Genomic DNA, 18119 nt, shown 5'->3' on the forward strand with positions numbered 1-18119 from the left:
AATTTGATGGTACTGTGGTGATACAGAAAGCCATCCTCGTTCTTACTGTCAGGATGTCTGCATCTTTCAAATGGTTCAGGGGACAAAAAAAAAGTGTCAAAGTGGCAACAGGGGAACAGTATAAAGGTATTCATCCTACTGTTCCTTCCATCCTCTGGAGGGTCAACAATGGTAAAAGTTGGGTCTGAAAAGACTGATAAAAGGTACATTAAATCCTCATAAGAATAATCAACAAGAAAAGAGAGAAGGCACATATACCCAGCACCAAGAGCAAAGGAAGACACCTCACTCACAGATACCCCTGATACTGGTGCGTTTCTAAAGGGGTATTGTGAGCCAGTTTATGTCAACACATTGGGAAGCTTAGTAGAAACGGACAAGGTCCTACAGAAGTCAGTTGACAAAGCTAACAGAAAAACCCTTTAACCATGAAAGAAGCTAGATCAGTAGTCAAAAACCCTCCACAAACAAAGTAACACCCCAGACAGAGATCTTTCTTTGTAAGTTCCACAACATTCAGACAACAAATACTTCAACTATCACAAAAACTATTCGAGTATATATACAAAGAATGAACATTCCTCAACTTATTTTCTAAGGCCACAGTTATTGATCACTCCGCCTAGGCAAGGACAGCAAGAGAAAAAATCCCTGGCCAATCTCACTCATAAACACAGATTTAATATATCAAACAAAATGGCTGCAAACGGAATAAGCCGCGCATGAAACGGATCATTCATCGTAACATAGGTTACCCCAAAAAGAAAGGTGTGTGTAACAGGAGACAGTCAGACAGTATCACTCAACGTAGCATGAGCCTAAGGGAGAAAAGCCCTGTGACCACCTTAACACACACATACAAATAACCAAGGGAGGCAAATCAACATCTAGTCACGATTTTTTTAAAAAACCACATCAAGAATTGAACTTTCTTAATTGGATAATGGTGATTGTTTTTGTTTTACAAAAAGCCTGGGGCAAACATCTTACACTGAACACAGGAGCTCCCCCACCCCGCCCCGCGCCCCCCCGCCCCTCCACCCAGTCCCCACTTCACTCCACTGAAGGCATCAGCCAGCACAGCAAGACGAGAATAACAAAGAAAAAGCACAACTGAGAGTGGGGCACAGTGGCTCACGCTGTAATCCCAACACTTTGGGAGGCCAAGGCGGGAGGATTACTTGGACTCAGGAGTTCAAGATCAGCCTGGGCAACATGGTGAGACCCTGACTCTACAAAAAAATACAAAAATTAGCCAGGTGTGGTGGTGCACACCTGTAGTCCCAGCTACTTGGGAGGCTGAGGTGGGAGGAACGCTTCAGCCCAGGAGGCAGAGTTTGCAGTGAGTCATGATCATGCCACTGTACTCTGACCTGGGTGACAGAGTGAGATTCTGTTTCAAAAAAAAAAAGTTTGGTTCTGTAAGTTACCAGAAGTGGAAGAAGGGAAGAGGGAAGAGGGAGGAAAGAGGGAAGAGGGAGGAAAAAGGGAAGAGGGAGGAAAGAGGGAAGAGGGAAGAGGAAGAAGAAGAAGAAGAGAAGAGAAGGAGAAGAAGAGAAGGAGAAGGAGAAGGAGAAGGAGAAGGATCACATCATAAATTCAGAGAATAGAGACATAATTCATAAAAATCATTACTGTCTGGAATACAAAGAACTCCCTCAAACCGACAGGAAAAGGCAGCCCACTGCAGAGAGAAGTGGACAGCAGATGGGTGCTTTGTGCAGCAGGGAGCCGGCGGGTGGACATAGGATGCTCGACCTTAATGGTTATCAGAGGAAATCAGAGCACACCACAGTCTTATCATTAAAAAAACCTGTGACAACACCCAGTGCTGGAGAGAAAGGTGGGCAGCTGAAACACCCATGCGGTTTACAGCAGAAACAAGACAGGAACCAGCCCAATGCCCATCTGCAGGGGAGGCACTGAGAAGGGCAGGGTCCCGGCAGGGGACAGCGAATGTGGGAAGAGGCAGGGCTGTAGGCCCCTGGGGTCGGGGGCACGAACCTGCAGAGCCTCCGACCCCAGTGAGCAAAGCGCACTGCGGAAGAGCGCGCCAGTGTCCGCCCGGCATGTCAGCAGCGAGCTCCCGGATTCGCCGTGCCTGAGAGCCAGCACACTGGGGGCTCCACAGAAGAAAGCCAGGGAAAGACAAACTCAAATTCACTGTGCCAGGCGCCACCGGGGAGGGCAGGGAAAGGAGAGACTGCAGCTGAGAAAGACACGCTAAGGGCCTGTGGTGAAAGCCTGGTGGTTCATTACATCCTGCTTCTGTAAATTCTACTTCCTTCACAAGGACCGCTCCGAATTTACCCAATATTTACCGAAAGGAATTAAAATCAAGCTGGGGTCCAGATACACATGGGGAGAGATGGCACTGCCCTACGGGAGGAGCTGGGTGGACACCTTTCTAACTCCCGAGGCTGGCTACTCCTCGGTGTCCAGGGTTGGAAGCCTTCCTTGAGGTCTCTGCTCTGGGCCCACACTGCCTCACCACCTGTGCCGAATGCTAGCCATGAACACAGGACGGTGGGCGGTAACTGAGAGTTCAGTGTGTGAAGAAACGGAGTCAGAGTCCTCACTATGATGGCGGGAGGTGGTGTCCACACTAAGGAGGCACAGGCCCAGGAGGCTGACAGCACAACTGAAACCGGAAGTCAGGTTTGCTGGATTCCAAATCAGTGCCCCCACAGACACGCTCAGGCACATATGGGGCCACCACACCCTCCAAGAACTGCTTTTCGTGCATCACACAGAGTGTGGTGAGACCCACAGCTGGCTGCTCTTGGACGGACCAAGGTTCCCACCCTGGAGGATGAGGACGACAGTCAGCACCCACCACCCACAGCAGCAGCTACAGAAGGGGAGCGAGCGCTTCATCTGGTCCTGGGCGATGGAATTGCAAAAGGCTGGCGATTCTGACCTTGGGGAGGGAAGCCCGGAGGCTGCACCTGCAGGGCAGCTTGGAATTAGCCCTTTAGAATATATAACACATTTAAGAAAATCACTGATGCTTAAAGAAAGATTCTAACGAAATTGAGAAATTGTGCAATTTTTCAAACTAGAAGGCAGACACTCCCGAGGTCTGTCCTCGGAGAATACAAACAACTGCTGTTTTGACAGAGGGAACGGAAACCACACGCGCCATGCTTCAAGGCAGGCGTTCCATGAACATGTTCTGCCACAGAAACAGCTCCCTCCTTGTGCCTGATTACCTGGTCCGTTCAGTTACTGCATTTGCGTTTGGTGAAACACAGTAAACATCGATGGCTTAACAGAAGCTACGGATGGGCAGGAGCTGCTGCCGACCACCACAGCTGGCATGGCTTCTGGCAGAAACGGGAAGCTGGAAGGCATACTCACCTTGTTGAAGACCCAGACCTCCCCGTTCACTGTGGGCCGGGGCACCCCGTGGCCATTGTAGTGAAAGAGGACTCGCTCCTCCTTGGCATTGCGACGTAGGGACGTGCAGAGCTTCTTGACTTCATCCACAGTTGGGTCAAGGCTCTGCTTGTACCGGGCCTGTTGCAGGAGAAGAAATGAAGAAATTTACCATGGACTCCAGGGAATGTCTGGAACTCATCCCTTACTCTTTCCTCTGGATTTAGCAGTTAATAGCTGTGTGGTCCTGGACACATGGCTCAGTTTCTCCCTCTATAAATTCAGATAATGCCAGGCACTGTGGCTCACACCGAAAATCCCAGCAGCTTAGGAGGTCGAGGTGAGAGAACTGGTTGAGCCCAGGAGCTCAAGATCAGCCTGGGCAACAGAGTGAGACCCCATCTCTACAATTAAAAAAAAAAAAAAAGAGCCAGGTGTGGTGGCACACACCTGTATTTCCAGCTGAGGTGGAAGGATCGCTTAAGCCCAGGAGGTTGAGCTTGCATTGAGCCATGATCGCACCATTGTACTCCAGCCTGAGTGACAGTGTGAGATAGTCTCAAAAAACAAATCAAAATACTAGATAAGAACTGCCACACATGATGGTTATAAATATTCATTCAACAAACATTGAGAAATACTAGGAACATCAATGAGATAAACAAGTAATGCCTGTCACATGGCAACACCAAGTCAAACACAGCCGCCACTGGGGTACCAAGTGTTTCTCAGAAGTATGCGGTCCTTCTGAAAACATCTGGAGCATGGAAGAGAGAATTTGCTCAAATGAAGGAACCTGCATTGTACACATGGCAGCAATGTACACATGACAGCAGAAGAGTGAAGAGACCGAGTAAGGAACTGCCCTGCTGAAAGCTCCTCCCTCCGCCTCCTGCCTGGGCCCTTCCGGATGCCTGTGAAGAACTCCCTGAATTAGTAGAACCTAAAGCTGACAGAACAATCAATAGCTTTGATATATACAAATAATAAACAGAGGGCATCATGGCAAAGAAAACCCCATCTAGAAAGCCACAGAGCAGACCGAACGCATAGGAATAAGTTTAACATGAAATGTGCAAAACAGAGACATGGAAGTTTTTCAGAAATCTCCTGGAAAAACACAAGTAGACGTGAACAAATGGGAAGATGCTCCCTGCTTGGGCAGGCTGCGTCAACATTCTTAAGATGTCAGCTCTCGCTCGCTTAATTCACAAATTCAATGCATTCCCAATACATACCCCAAGGAGCTATTTCATGGAGTTTAACAAGCTACTACTGAAGGTCACATGGAAAAACAAACAGGCACGAAGGGCCAGAAAATCATGAGGGCGACCTGGCCTTGCCAGACACCACAGGCTCCTCTAGGGCCTCTCATTAAGACAGCGAGACTGGGGGCACGGAGACCAGCAGCCCAGGGAACTCACACACAAAGCACAGAATCAGACCCACGTACACATGACTTGGCTTTCTTGAGAACAGTATCTACATAGTCCTAATGCTATGAATGCTGATTTTATTTTAGTAAAAACTGTGCCAATTTCCAGAGAACCTGAGTGAGGAGGGCAGGCCAGGGAGGAGACAGACCTGACTGGGTGACAGGATGCTGGAAAATGGGCACAGGCGGCACAAGGAGCTACTCCAGTTCCGTCATGCTCTTTGTCTGCAAAGCACTTCTCGTGGTGAACTCCCAACAAAGAAAAACTGACAGAGCAAATCTACGACCTTCTAGGGCGGGTGAAGGGAACAGCGGGTGTGAAAGTGCCGGCGCCACACCAGGCAGTCAGGGAACATGCCCTGAGTTGATGAGTCAGTGCAAAGCAGCGCCAACATATGCCACTAAAACAGACAGCTGAAAGGGTTTGCCTCTGGGTGGGGATTATGTTTTTAAAAAGTGATGTGTATGTTCATCACTTTGATAAACTTTTAAAATTTTATTTTAAACACAACTAAAATAAGTAAGGCCAATGCCACGATCATCACTTGAAGAAAAATGCCATTAAGTGTTTGGAATATGCAGGGGAGGCTGCGTTTGAAGGAAAGCCTGGGCTCCAGCTGTGCCAGCCTGGGCACACAGATGCACAGGAAGCACCTGCTGATGTGACTGAGAAAGGAAGCAGAGAGGACATGCCCTGAGGAGGGCACACCATTCATGCTTAAGAAAGGTTCTCCTGCCGGACACGGGGGCTCACACCTGGAATCCCAGCATTTCGGAGGCCAAGGTGGGAGGATCACTTGAGGCCAGGAGTTCAAGACCAGCCTGGGCAACAGAGTGAGACCTCCCCGTCTCTATGAAAAAATAAAAGTAAAGAAAATAAAGAAAGGTTCCTTGGCATTTCCAGAGAAAAAGAGTTAGATGTGAGGAAAACAAGGCCCAATTCCTGCAACATAGATCCTCTGTTGTATATGATACACATTTGGTGTCACCTAATTATATACATTAAAACTCTAATTTATGACAACATAAAACCTCTTGGTATTCTAGACCCTGTACTTTGGAAGTCGTCAGTAGACGTATGACTATCTTTAGGATGATGAGATTTAAGAATTTTTCCGGGTTCCCCAAATTTTTGGTACCTGCAAGCAAAGCCCATTAGAGAACCAAAAGCTAATCCAAGGCTAGCAACCCTGTGTCACTGCAGGACAGTGCGGAGTGCTGGTCTGAGGCGGGGCTAGGGCGGCAGAGTGGTCTCCCCTCTCAGTGTCTCCTCCCTCAGGACCAGAATGCTGCTCGAAAAATAGAGTCATGAAGGAGACTCGAGAGAGAGCTAACCAACTCATAAGGCGGGATCTTCAAGTCCGTTTTCATCTATGAAGGATGTACACTGACACCCACAGCGGGCTCTGCCAGGATGGGGCTGGCCCGCAGGGAGCCCGGGGCCACGGGGAAGGAGGAAGGGCTCAGAGAAGCCAGGAGCATGACGGGAGGGGTGCTGATGCGTGGCCTGGAGCGTGTCACCTGCTCCCGTAGGTGGTCATCACTGGCCCACGGGGGGCCCCAGCCATGCGGTGGCCAATATGACCCACATGTTCTGGAGGAGCCTGTTCAATGCCCAGCTCTCCTACAAAATTCCTTCTTGAACCCCTTCAGCAGGAAATAATTTTTTCTTTTTCTGATTTAACTTACAGTGCTCACTATATATTCATGTGCAGCTATCTCAATTCTATGTAGACGGTAAATCCTGTGGGGGTCAGCACTGCTCACCCACATGTCTGCCTTTCTGTTCAAGGCACAAGTTTTATGTCCTTCCCGCAGGCTTACAACACACTCGGTTACCAGCAACTAATTGCTGAGTGATACTCAGATTTTTACTGACAGTAATTACAATAACTAATAAACAAATCCATTTGTAGTAAGGAAACTGACAGGATCCTGCCTGAGGTTGAAGTGGTGTAAGTGACTGTCAACATAATGCCAGAAAGTATGTGTGTACGAACAGCTGCATCCAGGTGCTGGGTACCCAAGGCGTCCGTGATGTCATCCTTTCTGCTTTGCTACCTGAGATTCTACATACTAAGACTTAAGAAAATGATGGACACATTGTGGATTCATCACTGATCAACTGTGTGTGTTGTTGGTGAGACAGAACCAGTCCACTGAGTCTTAATGTTCTCAATACCTGAATTTGGGTTGATCCCATACAACAAGTCGAGGGCAGTTGATAAATGAAAGCGCAGTTCTAGGGGAAAGAAGGAAACATTTTATTCAGCTGTCAGGACCTTGGCTACATGCCCTCCAAAACCACATCCACTCAAGTAAGTATATTTTACATTAGAAAATAAGTCTGAAGTAGAGGTAGACAGACATTCTGTCTTCAAACGGGTAGGTAGAAAGAATGGCAGACACATAGGACGGGGTCAGTCTGGGGAGATGGCTTCGAGTCAGCGTGGAGCAACAGCCCCATCTCGCCCACGTCTCTCCAAACCCAACAAAAAAGGTCCTGGAGAGGACCTAGTTTACCTGCTCCTTCAACCCAAACGCCTCAGCTGTAAGACCTGCATAAACACAAAATTTAGGTTTCTCTCTGAATCGGGGTGTGGTAATGGCCAGTCTAAGCAGCAGGCCACATCCCATTTTGGTCTGGGCCTTTATGTAGATTAAAACAAACACCCATGCATTTTTAATGAAAGTGCTTTTTAAAAAGTGTCCTGGCTAAGTTGGTAGAAACAATGAGAGGGTCTCTGCATTTTCCCACCTCCAGGGATGCTTTAAGGCAGCTCAAGTAGGGAAGAGCAAAAATGGAGAGGAAGGACTCAAAAAAAAAAGTTTCATGGATGCTAAAGGAGTATGTATCTTCTTGAATCCTCCTAGGTCTCACACACAAGGTGGAACGGGTGTTCCCGGCTCCTGTTCGCAGTCCGGCCAGCAGAAGTGAGCCACCTGAGCGCACTTTAATCAGGAACGTCCACCGATGCTGACTTCCGACCCCTTCTCCAGGGTCTGGGGTGGGGGTGGGGGTGGGGCGCGGGGGTGGGGGTGGTGAACGCCTGCCTCTTTTCATGCATATGAAAACCACTTCCCCTTAATGAATACGGGATACGTTTTTCAGAGTCAGAAAGACTTCTAAAGTAACGGGATGCAGAGCTTGCCAAACTGCGAGGCAATCAGAAGGATGGAAAAAGGGCTATAAACTAAACTCGAGATTTCAGGGAGTCTCCTAATTCCACGTGCCCACCCTGCTTTCTGGCTGCTAAGGCTACAGAAATCCCCTGTGCAAAGTGGTGAAGAAAAAAGGCACGGAAAGATAAGGCACCCCAAAATAAGAACAAGCCACGGTGCTGATTTCCGCATCTGTCTCCCTGGAGCACCGGCCATCGATGTGCAGGGGCTGGGTTCACCGGAGGCCCACAGATCGCTGGGAGATGTTCTAGTGAAATTGTATCGATCTGCAGGGGCTGGGTTCACCAGAGGCCCACAGATCACTGGGAGATGTTCTAGTGAAATTGTCAAGTGCCTCCTGCTCCCCGTCTCCATCTCACTTATTACATGACTGCTGTAGCAGTTTTTCTCAATTCTACTCTCCTCAACACAGCCATCGAACTAGGACTGCTGAAGTCACAGCTCCACAGGAAAATCATTCGCTGTCTCCTGAGACTGCTCCTGAACGGCTTTGCTGCTCTTCCACGCCACACAGAAGGCTACGGGGTAGAGATTATTCAGAGACATCAATAAAATTAAGGATTCGTTATTTCTGACCTTGACTCTATGAAAGTCTTATCCCGTGGGGCTGCGAAAAACTAATTTCGCTTCATTTTCTGACCTATTGCGTAGAAAAGGCACATTAGCGGACTAGCATGAAAGGCGCCACAGATATTAATAATACGCCTCCTGGGGCTTCATGGGAATTAATTAATATTTTTAAGGGCTTTGAAATGAGAAACACTAAATTAAATGTCACCACATCGTGTTAAGGTTTTGTTTCACAACTAGAATGCCAGGGATAATGGCTGTGTGGTTTGAGAGACAGGAGAGGCACGGGAGCATCTGATTATCTGGGGGAGGGGGAGTTAGGACCATTTCCGCTGGGCATATAAAATGACAAAGCAAGTCTCTAAAATACAGCCTATTGTGCTAGGCATTTTTCCTGAAATGCCAAATCTCAAGGTACAAGAAAATATATGCACAGGAATTTTGGAGGATGCGATACCAGAAGATAATAAAATAATGAACAACCAAAGAAAAGAAAAGAAAGAAAAGAAAAGAAAAGAAAAAAAAATGGGCCCTTGGCTTAATGAAGGAAAATGCAGCTGCAAATTTCATTTCCTTCTCAGTGACGGGCTCTTGTCCTAAAATGACACCTGGTAACTTTATATGCTAATAAGGCCTAAGAAATGCTACTGCAATCAGATTCTGCATTTTCCATGTAGAACTTTATTGCTGCTGGAGCTCCTTCTCATGCAAGTGCAGACTTCAGACCCTGGAGAGCCCTGAGCATCAGAGGGACTCTGCTCCCAGTGGCCCTGGTGGCAGCGTGGTCCTGCCAGAAGCTCTGGTGAAGCTGCACAAACTGCCACTGTTGTGGATCAAGGAGAGCCACGGCCACCTGGGAAGAGGAGGGGCTCAAGGGCTCTACTTGGTGGGTCTTCTCTTTTGACAAAATCCCACCAAGGGGAGCCCTGTGCTGCTGGGGCGGGCTGGCCATAGACATCTGTAGAGTTTCTAACAAAGACGCTGGTGTCGTACTAGGCTGGGTCTGTGAGTACAAATGATGGCACTGCCATCCTACAGCAATGAATAGCAGGTCAAGTTTAGATCCAACAAACTGAAATGCCTGCGACACTCTGAGAACTGTCCTGGAGGAACAAATGTCATTTCAGGACTCAGGTCAGTTCTGGCCCCGTCTGGGGTCTGGTGAAAGTTTCACCCTACCCCTCTCCTTCCCAAGTAGGATGCAAAGATTTCCAGGGAAATGTTGGTAGGAGGGACCTTTAGGTGGACCTGACCCTCTTCCCTGCCCGGCATTTCCCTTTCTTCCCTGCCCCGCATTTCCCTTTCTTCCCTGCCCGGCATTTCCCTTTCTTCCCTGCCTGGCATTTCCCTGGAAGGCCTCCCCTCCTATAGCCCTTGTTTACCCTCACCCTTAAGGGTGTTAGGATGAAAAACAAGTAAAATAGAGAAAAACAAAACAAGAGCCAAAAAGAGTGATGGCAAATGTTACCTTTTGGTTCATATGGAATGAGCAGCATGGTCTCCATGGAGTAAATAGCAAGAATATATAACCTATGCCCTTTCCCATGATTCCACCCCAGTGCAACCAGGTGGAGCCACTGAAGACACAGAGACGTCACGGCATTTGTTCCCAGATGGGAAGCAATCCATCAGTGTGTCTGAGGCCTTCCAGCAGAGAGGAAGTGTCCGGTGCACACCTTCTGTGGCTTCCCTCCTCAGCTTGCTCCCGTCTCTCCTCAATCCATATGGATGGGGTCACTAACCATTTGGACAACAGAAACCCAAGAATCACCCTTGACACTTTCTTGTCTTTTACCCTTTCCATTTTTATGTCATCAATCATTGCAACCTGTTGAGCCTACCTGTTCAATCCTGACTGAGTCCATCCACCTCTTTCTATCCCCACTATCAATACCCAGGTCCAGCCACTACCAAACCACCACCATCACCATCATTTCTACCATCACCATCACCATCATCACCACCACCGCCATCAGCACCACCACTATCTCCACCATCACCACCATCACTACCACCAACACCTCATCACCAACACCATCATTATCTTCATCAACACTACCACCATCACCACCACCACCTATTTCTTAGATTATTGCAGTAACTTCCCAACTAATCCTCCAGCCTTGTTTTGCTCCAAATCCATTCTCCAAAACTCAATAGGTCCTTCTCCCGCTTAGAAACCTTTGATGGCTTCCCGCTAACTTTGAAAACTTTTTAGAAAGACCTATGGGTCCCTGCAAGATCTCCAGCCCGATCGCTAGACACAATCTCTGAGAGTCTACTCTTCAGACACAAGAAAGGATCTTTTAAGTCTTTTGCCTCATTATGTTCTAACCTACTTTCCAGTCTTCTGCCCAGAACCTTCTTCCTACCTTTTCTCCATGTCCAATTCCAAGTCTTGCCTGGTCATTATATATTCATTCTTCAAGTATCATGTTAAATGTCCCTTGTCTTTTTGAAAGCATCCTTCTTGGATGCTTTTCCAGACCCTGGATAGGAAGCCATGCCAAAGGCTGCAAAGCACATCTAGCTCCCCATCATTGTACCAGGGTACTGTGCACAGCACCTCTAGCTCCCCATCACTGCGCCAGGGTACTGTGCACGGCGCCTCTAGCTCCCCATCACTGCGCCAGGGTACTGTGCACGGTGCCTCTAGCTCCCCATCACTGCGCCAGGGTACTGTGCACGACGCCTCTAGCTCCCCATCACTGCGCCAGGGTACTGTGCACGGCGCCTCTAGCTCCCCATCACTGCGCCAGGGTACTGGACTCTACCTGCTGGTTTACTCACCAGCCTTCACAGTTGACAATAAATATTTATGTACATACAAATTACGAATAAATACTTCCTATTAGAATTTACACAGCCTGATGAGCTTCTCTAGAGACAGCTGTTTTATCAAGAGCTTGGGGTCTCTATTTTTATTCTGAGGGCATTTTAAACAATTCCGTTTTGATAGGTTGGAGTACAGCAGTGAAGCAAGGCTTTTGCTGCAACACCCACTTTCCTTAGCAGACAATCTACTGCCCAGACAAAGGGATCTGCTGCTCCACGCACATAAGCTCGAGGCAGATGCTGGGGGAATCAGCTGGGGAATCACGGGCGCCTGAACATCCAGGAAGCACCCAGGGTAGCCTAGCAATCAGACACAAGCTGGCGCTTCCTGGCCAGCAGGCTCGCCTGGGTTTCCCCGGGAATCGGATGGGTGTTACCCCCTGAAGAGCTGCGCCACTAGTCATGTGAGGGCCAGGACAGCCTTCCATGAGCAAGACAGAAGGAAAAGGACTGGCTTGGTGACTGGCAGAATAGACTTGTCTTTCACGGATTATACCTGCAGGAACAGTAATTAATAAAAGACATTTCCTTTGTTCCAGACAAGGCTCTGGAGAAGCAGCGGCACATTTGTCTATAGGAATCTTTCCATACGTAAAGATTAAGGAGAAAAGAACAAAAGGGAGGACGTAAAATGGTGACGAGGCTGAGGAGACTGACCAGCTGCCGGCCTAGGGTGGAAGGTGCCCCCATGTAATGCCAGCTCTTTCCACTTCCCGCTTTGTTTCCTTTGGCTGCAGGACCATGTGGATCAACGGTCGGAATGGCCCCCATGGAGCAGGCCATGACTACACGCTGGTGACAACGGTGCAGAGACCTCTGGGAAGGAGGAGCTGGTGTCTCTGCTCCGTCTCGTCATTTTTCACACTATCCTCCACGTGGCTGCTGAACCTAGATGGCTCCCACAGGAGTCAGTGAGGCCTGGGTGGGGGCGGGGCAGCAGCCCCTCCGCATGGGGTCCAGTGCCTGCCATGCCTGCACTGGCCTCATGTGGCTCCCCTGCTCACTCGGCCTGCCTGGCCTGTCACCTCTGCCTCTGGCCCATCCTCCTCCATGGACCCTCAGTTGCCTCCGTTCCTCACCCTCCTTCTTTCACACCATTTCCCCAGTGAGGCAACTTCAAGAGAAATCTATGGTCAAATTCCCCACCTTGCTCCGCACCCACCCTTCTGGGATCATTGTCTACTCACTGGCACCACCAAATGAGCCCGCAGCAACTCAACCACCAAATCAGCCAGCAGCAACTCAACCACCAAATCAGCCAGCAGCAACTCAACCACCAAATCAGCCAGCAGCAACTCAACCACCAATCAGCCAGCAGAAACTCAACCACCAAATCAGCCCACAGAAACTCAACCACCAAATCAGCCAGCAGAAACTCAACCACCAAATCAGCCCGCAGAAACTCAACCACCAAATCAGCCCGCAGAAACTCAACCACCAAATCAGCCCGCAGAAACTCAACCACCAAATCAGCCAGCAGAAACTCAACCACCAAATCAGCCAGCAGAAACTCAACCACCAAATCAGCCCGCAGAAACTCAACCACCAAATCAGCCAGCAGAAACTCAATCACCAAATCAGCCCGTAGAAACTCAACCACAAAATCAGCCAGCAGAAACTCAATCACCAAATCAGCCCGCAGAAACTCAACCACAAAATCAGCCAGCAGAAACCTCGGCATTACCCTCAGCTCCTGCTCCTGCCATCTCCCCAGTGCCCGGAGGCTCCCAGGATGTCTCCCTCTGATGTTGCTGTACCACCTTTGCCTTCATGGGGGTCAAACACCCCAACCACCTTCAGGCCTCCATAATGATCCCTCTCCAAGTCCCCCCATTCTGTCAGAGCCTTCCTCCTCAATGCATAGCAGTCAGGCCACCAGTCCCTGAGACAAACCCTCCGTGGGTGGGTCAACAGCCTCCCTGCCAAGCACCACCCACAAGCTCAGCCCAGTGTCCTCACCATGGTCCCAACGGGGCTAATCTCTCATGATTCCATGCCTCTGCACAAGGTGGCTCCTTGACCCAGACTTTCCCAAGTCCTTGATGTGGCTGTGCACGGTGCCACCCGCGCCTACCCCATCGTCCTTCTCCTCCCCTACAAGGAGGTCCTCACCGGCTCCCTGGAGCTCACAGGGTGTTTCTGATAGCGATGGGAGGTAGCCAAATGCCTAGGCAGACTGGGGCAGGTCCCTGGTGAAAGCCTACCTCCAAGTCAAATAGCCTGAAGGCTGAAAGACCAGACTGCTGGTCCCGGAGAAAACCCAAGACCCAGAGAAAAACTTCTGTTCCCGTTTGCCTACCCTTTCCCCATTGATTCTTTCTGAATAATGCCTTTTAACCAATCAAACGTTGCCTTTTCCAATACTACCTACAGCCTGCCCCTCCCCTATTCTGAGCCCACAAAAACCCCAGAGTAAGACACATTGGAGGGATTTTCCCACCTTTTGGTGGGGGGACCACCCCTACGTCCCTTCTCTGCAAAAAGCTCTTTCATCACTCAATAAACCCTCTGCCTTGCTCACTCTCTGACTGTAGGCTCATCCTCATTCTTCTTGGATGCTAGACAAGAGCTCAGGATCCACCAAGTGCCGGTACCCAGAAAGGCTATCACACCAGCCAGCCCTTTGCCCTCGCTGGCAGACAGCAGCCACCCTACATGAGGGGGCGACTGAGCTGCTAACATGCCACCATCTGTTGGACTGTGGATGGCAGAACTAAAAGAGCTAATGAGCACAGTGACACCCACTCTGGGGCTTCAGGGTCATGAGCACCCTTGCCTGGGTGCCCCGTGTTCCCCTCAAGGTGACACACCTGGTCTGGCTGCGGGCCCTGCATGGAGTTTGCTCCTGTGTTGGTGCTTGGGGAGGTTGGCTGGATCCCACCCTCGCACACTCACGTGCTCCCACCTGCAAACGGCTGAGTTCCATGGCACCCCTCCTGCAAGTCCAGCAAAGGGGCCAGGAGAAAATTCCTGTGTCACTTCTGCACCCACTGCAGAGCTCCAGGCTCCACCACACCAGAGGGCCTTGCCCCAAGAGGCCATGGACACTAAGAAGAGGCCTCTCAGGTCCCAGTGAGCCCCTTGCCTCTAGGTACAGAGTCATCACCCAAGAAAAGGCTGTGGAATGAATCCACATGGGAATTCTGCTTATCTGGATTAATATCCTGCTCACTTTGCACTAACGAAAGCCGAGCTCCACCGTCCCAGTATAATTTTGTTTGTCCCAACGTGGGCCTCAGAGTTAAATGTTTATTAGGAAAGATGCAGGGCAAGAGGCTGCGCAGCACAAATTCTGTTCCATGCCATTTGCATATTTTATTTGCTCTTTAAATGTTTTCAATATTTCATAATAAGATGCCATTCTGTGTAATCTTTTCCTGATGCTATCATTGTAAGGCTGGTTTCCTCCCCCTCCAAAATCTCTTAATGAAAAAACAAAAGAAAACAAAGCTGCCACTTATCTTGTCTGTTTAAATGGAACCCTGAGTCTTTGAAATGTAAAAGGGAGAGGAAGCCTGAACTCCAGGCTGCAGCCCTGCCTGAAAAATCTATCAGCCCTACAGGGACTCACAAGAACCAGGCCAGCTGCCAGGCACCGCCTTGGCTCTGAGAGTCGCACACTCAGAAACAGTGGAAACATGGCCAGTTTTCATCTAAGATGTAACCAGCGTTCTCTGCAAACTCTTCACAGAAAGATGCGACTGGGGTAGATCAAAGCCAGTTCACCAGGTAGAAAAGCCAGCCACGAGGCCACGCAGGGCAAAAGTGGTCCATGGCCCTTGGCCCACCAGCCCCAGCCACCCTCAACACTCCTCCCTGGCCTTCGTGCCTCTGCATCCTGAGCTCCTGTCACTCTGTAAAGATGGGCCTAGAGTGACTTGTTTTTCAGAAATAAAAGAGGTGACCTTTAGAAGAAGTCTATAAATACAAAAGTCACACCACTCCACTGGCTCCTTCTTCTCACGATTATTCTGGAATTCCGGGTAACGTGCAGAGACTAGGAAGCCCAAGGTCGTCCCGCTCTGTTTCCTGTAAAACAGCTGCTTAGGAAGACGCTGGCTCTCGGTGGCTGGCAGGCATCCCCAGGCACTCCCACACTGGAGGTGAGCTGGAGAGAAGTGACGCAGGTGAGCCTACACGTGAGCCACCCACCTGCCCCTCTGTAACAGGGGCCACCATTATGGGGAGAGAGCACAGGTCCCGCCCAGAGATGGGAAATTTAAGGCTCACCCCCAATTCAATGATTCACCAGCCATTCGACCTGGGAATGTCATGAACAAAACCAAACTTCAATTTTCTCCTCTATAAAACAACTAAACTAACGCGGGCCCCGCCCAGTTGGCTGATGTGAAGATCTCATGTGGAAATGCTCGGGCCCCTGCGCCAGACAATGGGGGTGAGTGACCTGCACAGCATGGGTCGGGGCAGCCTCTGTTCTGGGCACGTGCGTTTCACCCGCCTCACTCTTACCACCATGCAGTGGGCATTGCCATCGCTCCTGCCTCACAGACAAGAGGCTGGGCACAGAGAGGCTCAGTAACCCTCACGGGGCCATACTGCCAGCCCAGCACAGGCCCACGTCAAAGTCAGGCGGCCCTGCTCAGCCCCCAGGCTTCCCACTCACTACCCTGATGACACCCACGCAGGCCCAGAGGCTTCTGGGGGGGCGCCCTCGCCCTCCTTGGAAATGGCTGCTCGTGGCGCTGAGTCTGCCCGTGGCGCTGAGTCTCTGGCACACACTAACAGGCCATGAGTTACTCAATCCCTTCCCCTCAAGAAGGCCAACATGCCCATGAGAGCCAGGGAGGCTGCCTTCAGGAGGCCTGAGGCCAGGAACCGCCGGAATGGGGTGGATGGTGCCAGCAAGTCCCAGATGGAGCCGGGAGCTCACGACAAGCTGATCACTCACTGCTGCTGACTTCCCAACAACTCTGACCAATACACACGTCCTCAGGAAAATCACTCCTCCTTACATGACTGCAGAGCTACCTCCAGCAGTGATCAGCAGCTGCGTTCCCAGACACTCTCTATGTGCGCACCTGCCTGGCAGACAGAGAGCTGGGAACCTGATGCTGGACGGAAGGAAGGGGCGCAGGGAGGCTCCACCCTGGTCACCAGAACCAACGCATTCACAGGAAACGAGACACTCGATACACAAGCCTTCAGCGCCACGGCCCCACGCGCGGAAGACACTCACACTCCACTGAAAGACTGTGCGACCGTGGAGGCAGACCAGCACAATGCACGGGAAAACAAACATCTCGCATGCGCCTCATCCGGGTGGGAAATCAGTATTTATTCAATGGCTGCCAGACCAGGCCAGCAAAGCCATCTGCGAGGGTCATGCCTGGGCATGCCTGCCCCCGAGACCAGGCCTGAAGAGGTCACCTGCTACATCAGGGATTCAGGAGCTCGGGGCAACTGCCTGGACCTGTCGCCTCCCCACCCACTCTGAATGAAGCCCCCGATGAGGCACCTGAGGCTGCAGCAGTGGCAAACAAGAGCTGAGACGTCAGAGCCGCCTGTATTTGCTCTACAGCTGTAAACAAGAAGCTTCAGCATTCTTGACAAAGCTCTTTACTTTCCGAAGAAATTTCGAATTTCTTGTCAGATTTCATTTCAAGTTCACAATGTCCCCCTCCGTTCAGACCAAGCCCATTTCCGTGCAGAGCATCAGGTACCAGGAGCAAGAGGATGTGAGCCTCTGGCTGCGTGGATGCTCCTGACCATGCTGGGCTCTCCTGATATTCCCTAGCCTCTTACTAGGTGTTTAAAGGAACCTGTTCCAGGCCTGTGCCCACCTGATCCACAGTCTGTTTTCCAGGACACTATCTGAGTCGGCTCTCTGGCCCCTGGCAAAACGCTGTTTCTCACAGCACCACCTGGACGCCCACACTGCGTGGAAGGGGGTGGCTGTCCCTACAGCACCCAGGGCTGGCATAAGTCTGCTGGAGTCTGGGCTGACGGATGCTGAGGGTAGGAAACTGCGTACACCGAACCCAAAGGGACTACAAGGTCATAGTAACTCGTAATGCTCTCAGCATGTGTCTGGCCCAGTAAGGGCAGAGTTATGTGAAATTTGTAAAATCATCGACTCTTTCCCTTATGTATTATTCAGTAACAATTCTTCCTTCCTTCCTTAATTTGCAGAAGAGGCAGATGAGAACTAGAATGGCTGGTTTATTATTCAAAGTCCAAAAAGAAAAGCTATTGCTTCCAGATGGGGCCAAATCCACTTCTGAAATGAGGGGGCTTCTGTGGTCTCTCAGAACCCTCCAACTGAACCTGAGAAACACCATCTCCGCTGGGAGCAAATCTGCCCTCAGGGGCCACTGGTGTTGTCTGCAGATGGGCTCGGTCAGCACTGCTGGGAGGAGTGGGCCCTGCTGGCATCTGATGGCAAAGGCCAGGGGACCTGGTACACATCCTGAGACCGTCCGCACAGCACGTGGGCACAAGACCACCACAACCATGAATTAGCTGATCCAAATGTCAACCGGGCCAAGCCGGAGAAACTCTGCTTTAGAGGAAAGAATGAAGCTTTGATTCCAATGAGGACACATGGATTCTGGTCTAATACAGCAACAAGAAGCAAGGTAGAAGAAATCATGTATAACATACAGCACTTCCCTACAGAGGAAACAACATGTGCATGTGTGTATATATAAATGTACCCAAGGTTATGCATACGTGTCATCATATGTGGTACACATATTAT

At 50.2% G+C, this 18119-nt stretch overlaps 1 protein-coding gene across 1 annotated transcript in view; it reads right to left on the reverse strand.

Moving 5' to 3' along the window:
• RPTOR (regulatory associated protein of MTOR complex 1) overlaps window positions 1-18119 on the reverse strand; it is a 418321-nt gene that overhangs the window by 259575 nt on the left and 140627 nt on the right. The window contains exon 4 of the mRNA XM_030923092.1: window positions 3361-3519. Within this exon, the coding sequence (XP_030778952.1) occupies window positions 3361-3519 (159 nt within the window). The remainder of the gene's footprint in view (window positions 1-3360; window positions 3520-18119) is intronic.

The sequence above is a fragment of the Rhinopithecus roxellana genome, chromosome 19 (assembly GCF_007565055.1).
Source record: "Rhinopithecus roxellana isolate Shanxi Qingling chromosome 19, ASM756505v1, whole genome shotgun sequence".
Classification (NCBI taxonomy): Eukaryota; Metazoa; Chordata; class Mammalia; order Primates; family Cercopithecidae; genus Rhinopithecus; species Rhinopithecus roxellana.